This window comes from Crocodylus porosus, unplaced genomic scaffold, assembly GCF_001723895.1.
Source record: "Crocodylus porosus isolate Cpor-Errol unplaced genomic scaffold, CroPor_comp1, whole genome shotgun sequence".
In the NCBI taxonomy this organism is placed as follows: Eukaryota; Metazoa; Chordata; order Crocodylia; family Crocodylidae; genus Crocodylus; species Crocodylus porosus.
Genome location: NW_017728886.1, coordinates 8,521,818 through 8,527,448, shown reverse-complemented (window position 1 = coordinate 8,527,448; position 5,631 = coordinate 8,521,818). Strand labels below are relative to the sequence as shown.

Here is a 5,631-nt window from a genome sequence, read left to right as displayed (position 1 = left end):
CAGTGGTTTGAAAACATGTCCGTCCTTCAAAAGGACTGATATCAGAATGGATAGAAAATAATGCAAATATACAAACTAGTGCATGGTTATTAACAGGCATAACCATGATATTTTTATATGAAAATGCAGAAAGGAACAAGGTGCAACTTACACAATTTATTGGTATTTTTTTTAAATATAAATCCAGGATTCAAATCTCCTTCTGGATAGAAATAGGGCAGAAGAGACACCCATGCCATTGCAGATGAACTGCATTTAGAATAAATATGGCGATATGGCTTCTGTCAACACCACACATGGAAAAAATTATGATAAAACAAGTCTGAGATTTCACAAGTGCATAAGATTGGGAGGTTACTTTAGTGCGCAGTGTGTAACAAAAGAAAGCTGTATGCAGGCACTTCTATACATATCCAGACTTTCTATTTCTGACATTATTTCTCCATTTACAAATATGTTGGCCCACTAATGAATTTTTGGCCTGATTTTAATAGCTGATGTGCATGTTAAAATCCCATTCATAAGCAATACTATGTACTTAAAATCACAGCAGCTTTCTTTGGAGAGGGAAAGGTGGAGAAAGCAAGGCACAGAGATATTAGGTGACAACATGGGCTTGCTTCAGCCCATGAAGTTCTGCCCAGTAGTTCTGAATACTGAGTTTGTCTGGATGAGCACAAAATTAAGATGCTGCTGTTTCTTTCCTCCGTGAAGCAGCAGCCTGCAGCACCCCTGCCTTTTTAAGCAGTGAATATTTAAACTACTATGAAGAAACCCCAGGGCAAGCAGCCACGTGGCATTTCTGCCAGAGAGGCCCCGGGGAAAGGGGATCTGGAGATAAACCAACTTTGACACAAAGGAGTCCATTAAGCTTGGCCTGCCCTGAGGAGTTCTCCCCGATTCCCACATATCCTCATGGCCCAAAACACTGATCACGGAATATGCTGTGTTTGTAGCAAGCATCTGTTTTACAGGCCCACCCAAAAATGTCCCATTCCCGCCCCATACTAATGCCAGGAGCATTAACAAGCTCCCATTAGGGTTCAGAGTGCCAGGGCTGCCCCGAGAGCCAGCAGGGAAAATGAAGTGGGTAAAACACAGCCATGCATTGTGAATAACCATTACTGTCCTATCAAAGAGAAAAAAAATAGAAAACAGAAGAGATAGACATACTTTCACCAAAAGAACTCAGCACTGGCAACATTGTAAAGGAAAGCAGAGGAACTGATGATTAGACACTGTCTTAAAAATGTAAACTCGTCATTCCTCAAGCTATAAAATGAATCGCAAATCCATGGGCGAGTGGAACGTACCTGCATGCAGGGGTCAAACAGACCGATACAGATGCATGAAAAGCCCAGCCATCATTTTGGAAAGGAAATGCTGGATTGAATCCTAAGGCTTGAAAGGTTATTTCAGAAACGTCGTCCCTGGGCGGGGATGGGGGAGCAAAAACATGGATCACAGCCTCTGAAAGCTGCAGTCACCGCGGCAGGCAGCAGAATAGGCTGCCTAGGGAAGGTGCCGAGTCTTCATCGCTGGAGATGTTCAGGAAGAGGTGGGACTGGTCAGCGATGATCTAGGTGCTGCTATGCCTATGTTTTCTTACATGCATTTTCCTTGCCGCCAGGTTTCGCTGGTTGCCATATAGGGATGGGAGGGATGTTCCCCCCCTCCTTCTGCTACATGCATTAGGGGTTTGGGTTTTTTTAAGCCTTTGTTAGAGGCATTGGTGTTGGCTGCAGCCAAGACTGGGGATTAGGACTGTGCCAATGCTCCTGCTGTGACTTGCTGGAGGTTCCTGGCTAGAGGGCCTTGCCTCTCTGCTTAGGGTAAGACCTATCACCATATTTGAGGCCAGGAAGAAATTTTACACCATGGTCAGATTGGTACGGTCAGTGGGGCATTTTGCCTTCCCCTGTAGCAGAGGGCATGGCCCTTTTCCTGGGATTTCTCAAGCCTATTTTAACAATTTTTATAGCAGAGGTATGTTTGCAACCATGGTGCCCCCTCTGCTTTTCCTTTAGCAGATTACTGTGTTGTCTCGGGTTGTGTCTGGTTTGGTTAGGGGTGAACCTGCCTCAGGCAGCAGGTTGGACTAGATGACTCTGGAGGTCTGTTCCAGCCCTACTCTACAATTCAACAGCAGCACTGCACATTTATGATGACTACACCAATTCACATTAGGATCATGAATTATTTCTAATATACTTCCTCAGAACAAACCAACTTTCCTATGTATTTATTATTTCAAGGCACTTCTTCAGACATTTATCTTTTGTCCCTAAATCAACATCCCTTTCCCAGGCAATAAACATACACTGCATTTGAGGCCGATCTGATTTTGACCCGGATCAAGACAGGTACAGCATTGCTGCTCTTCCACCAGTGGGTGGCCAGCAAGAGCACACAGCTTGTAAGGGAACGACCTGCTATAACCTTACAAGCAAATGTTTCAAAGTCCAGGGAAAAACCGATAGCACGTTGTGCTTTGATACACACAGTGTTTTCCCCTCCCCAGCATTCTTGCAACAAAAAATACACAGCACTGGTGGTCAGGTTTGGAGGGCTAAGGGTCTCAGAGGAGTTTTGACAATCAGGGACTCTCTATAGCCAGCTTGGCCTACAAAGTGTTTAAAGGATTGTGACAAAGGGACAAGAAAATAAAGTGGGTTCAGTTATTTTTGACAACAGCCGACACTTGATAAAATTTAGCTACATCCATTAATTTTTTAGGTGCTGAAATAGTTCGAATTTTATGCTTGTTAAAATATCCTATCCCATTGAGTGCATGGTCTGGGCACGGGCAGTACAAACTGTCCCTTGCTGTCAGGGTAGTTGTGGTACAGAGCTGAGTGGCAGGGGCTGTCTGCAGGGAACAAATGGGTCAGCTTGGCCTCAGGGTCCTCTGCTGAGAAAAGGGCTGACATTAATGGTTGCTCATGACATTAGTCATTTGCCCAGTAGGTTGAGCCCCATTTCATGCAGATCACAAAAAAGCCATTGGATTCCATTACACCAGCGTTTCTCAACTGTCTCAGACTTAAGGCACACTTCTAATAATGCTTGCTCAGTTTTCACTCGGTTTTGGACTATAAAAAAAATATTAGAGCAATCCTTTTGTTGCAAAGAACTCAGAAAGCCCAAAACAGGACAGGACGCTTTTGACCCTAGATTTCTATAGGAAAAGCTCAGGGTTTACCTTGTGAATCATGTGTAGGTGTTTGCACACCTGTGTGGCACCCTTAAAAGGATCTCAGGGCACCTTGGTCGAGAGTCACTGCACTAGGGGCTAAAAAGTTACTATCACCCTGGCAGACATTATCCCAGTGGCCTGTTACAAGCCCAAATCTGTGTTTAAAAAAAAATAAAAATAAAATACAAAATACTAATTTGACAAAACCTCTGGTTTGTGGCTTTCAGCATGTCATGTTATTTCCCTTGGAGGGCTTGTGATTACCCGCTTTAAGGCAATCAGATGCTGCTACCAATCTTCAGTTGCAGGCTCCAAGCACAACATGGCAAGGATCGAATTCCAAAGCGCTGGTGATTTGGTAACGGCTCAAGCCTTGGAGGCTTTTTTCTTGAAGGTGCAGCAGAGTTGAATCAACAGGCACTTGGTTATTTAGGGCTGCCTTACGGGAGCATGAGGGCTTTTGCCAGTCTTATCCAGAACCACCTTTTGGTGCAGGGATTGGTGTAGTCGCAAACCGTAATGAACCTCAGGATGCTTGGGAATTCGTTCTTCATAGATTTGCACTTGACTGGAATCAGCCGTTTGTGGCGAGCACCTGAAGGAGAGTCCAAACAGGCCCATGGTTATTCAGAGCTGTCTTGTAACTATAAGGTCCCTTCCAGCCCCTAACAACTATGAAACTCTCAATTGTTCCCCTCTTCCCTCTCGCGACTGGAAACAGCAGCACATAGATCTCTAGGTCCAAGCCCTTGAGACCTGATCTCAGTCACTCCAGTGCAACCTGGCTAACCCTTATCCTGGAGCTCAAAAGACTTACTCAAGGTCACAGGAATCAGGAGATTTCAGTCCCATGCTTTGACCACCAGCTCACCCCTTCTCTCTTTTCCAACAAAAGTTATATTTCAGACTGGGGTAAGTCTCTTCCTTCCTTGTCAATGTAAGACAGTATGGCCAATGGATGGGTCAGGGGGCAGAAACTCAAGAGATCCAGATTCTGCCACTGGCAAATCATTTCCCTCTCCGCTGCCCCCTTATCTGTCTTGTCTGTTTAAAGTCTTGAGGGTAGGGTCTAGGTTTTATTATGCATTTGTACAAGACCAGTGCAATCTGCTATGGCTTAAGTTAAGACCTTCAGATGTTACTATAATGCAAACAGCATCAATGACTGTGAACTGCTGGGAAAACACATACCCTTATATGGCTTGCATGGACGACCTTACCTGGGGAAAGGCTAAGAGCAAATTTGGTCTGGAAGTCACATTCACTGCTGTCTAGGTAATCATCAGAAATGACAACTACCATCCTTCGGCACCTGAGACGAAACAGGGAATGTGGGACATGGTTAACAAAGATACTTTTCAGACTTATTGGAGCAATATGTATCATACAGAACTGTTCTCCTGCAAACATGCAACTGCCAGCTGTGTTTAGCAGCAACTTTCATACAATCTAAAAAAATATTGATATTTTACAGCCACATACAGCATACACCCAGCACATCTAATCATTGGAGCATTGCAGCTATATATGCATTGCACAAAACAAAACTTGGTTAAAACAACATTGTAAAGCTTACAGAAGCCGAAGTGTTCAAAAGTTAGGAAATGCTAATATGAAGCTTGTCAGTGCAAAACGACAGAGTCTTTCATCCATGAATGAAAGCTCTACTATTGGCTTGGCATCAGTCATGCTTAGGAGTATGTTGAATTGTTAAAGGCTTGGAAACATCAAATTCTGCAACAGTCAGTGAGCTGAGGAACCACAAGATCTCATAATGGTGAGGCTCATCCTCATTCTACTCATTACTTACACTTGCTTGAAGCGTCTTGCCTTAAACTGTCCGTGTGTCACCAGAGTCCCAGGGAGGAGATAAGCAGGTTGCATTCCTAAGCTATCATATCATAGAATCATAGAAGTCGGGTCGGGAGGGACCTTGTAGATCTTCAAGCCCGACCCCCCCGCCTGGGCAGGAGAAAAAGACTGGACTCAAATGAGTCCAGCCAGGTAGTCATCAAGCCTCTTCTTAAAGACCCCCAGGGTAGGAGCCAGCACCACTTCCCTAGGAAGCTGGTTCCAGCTCCTAGCCGCCCTGACTGTGAAGTAGTTCTTGCAGATGTCTAATCTAAACCTACTCTCTAATAATTTGTGTCCATTGTTCCTTGTTATGCCAGGGGGCGCGAGGAGAAACAGCATCTCCCCTAAACCCTTCTGGTCCCCCCTAGTGAGTTTATAGACAGTCACCAGGTCTCCTGTGAAGGCTGAACAGGTTTAGGTCCCGCAGTCTTTCAATGCAGGGTCTGCCTTGTAGTCCCCGGATCACGCAGGTGGCCCTTCTCTGGACCCTCTCAATGTTGTCCACGTCCCTCCTGAAATGGGGCGCACAGAACTGGACGCAGTAGCCGGACCAGCGTTGCATAGAGGGGGAGGATCACCTC

At 45.1% G+C, this 5,631-nt stretch overlaps 1 protein-coding gene across 1 annotated transcript in view; it reads right to left on the bottom strand.

Moving 5' to 3' along the window:
* Positions 1–2,511: 2,511 nt before the first annotated feature.
* Positions 2,512–5,631, bottom strand: part of MYD88 (myeloid differentiation primary response 88) — an 11,804-nt gene continuing 8,684 nt past the window's right edge. Inside the window, exons 5-6 of the mRNA XM_019550552.1 lie at positions 4,417–4,508; positions 2,512–3,791 (exon numbers count right to left, since the gene is read on the bottom strand). Coding sequence (XP_019406097.1) covers positions 3,637–3,791; positions 4,417–4,508 — 247 coding nt within the window. The 3' untranslated portion in view covers positions 2,512–3,636. The remainder of the gene's footprint in view (positions 3,792–4,416; positions 4,509–5,631) is intronic.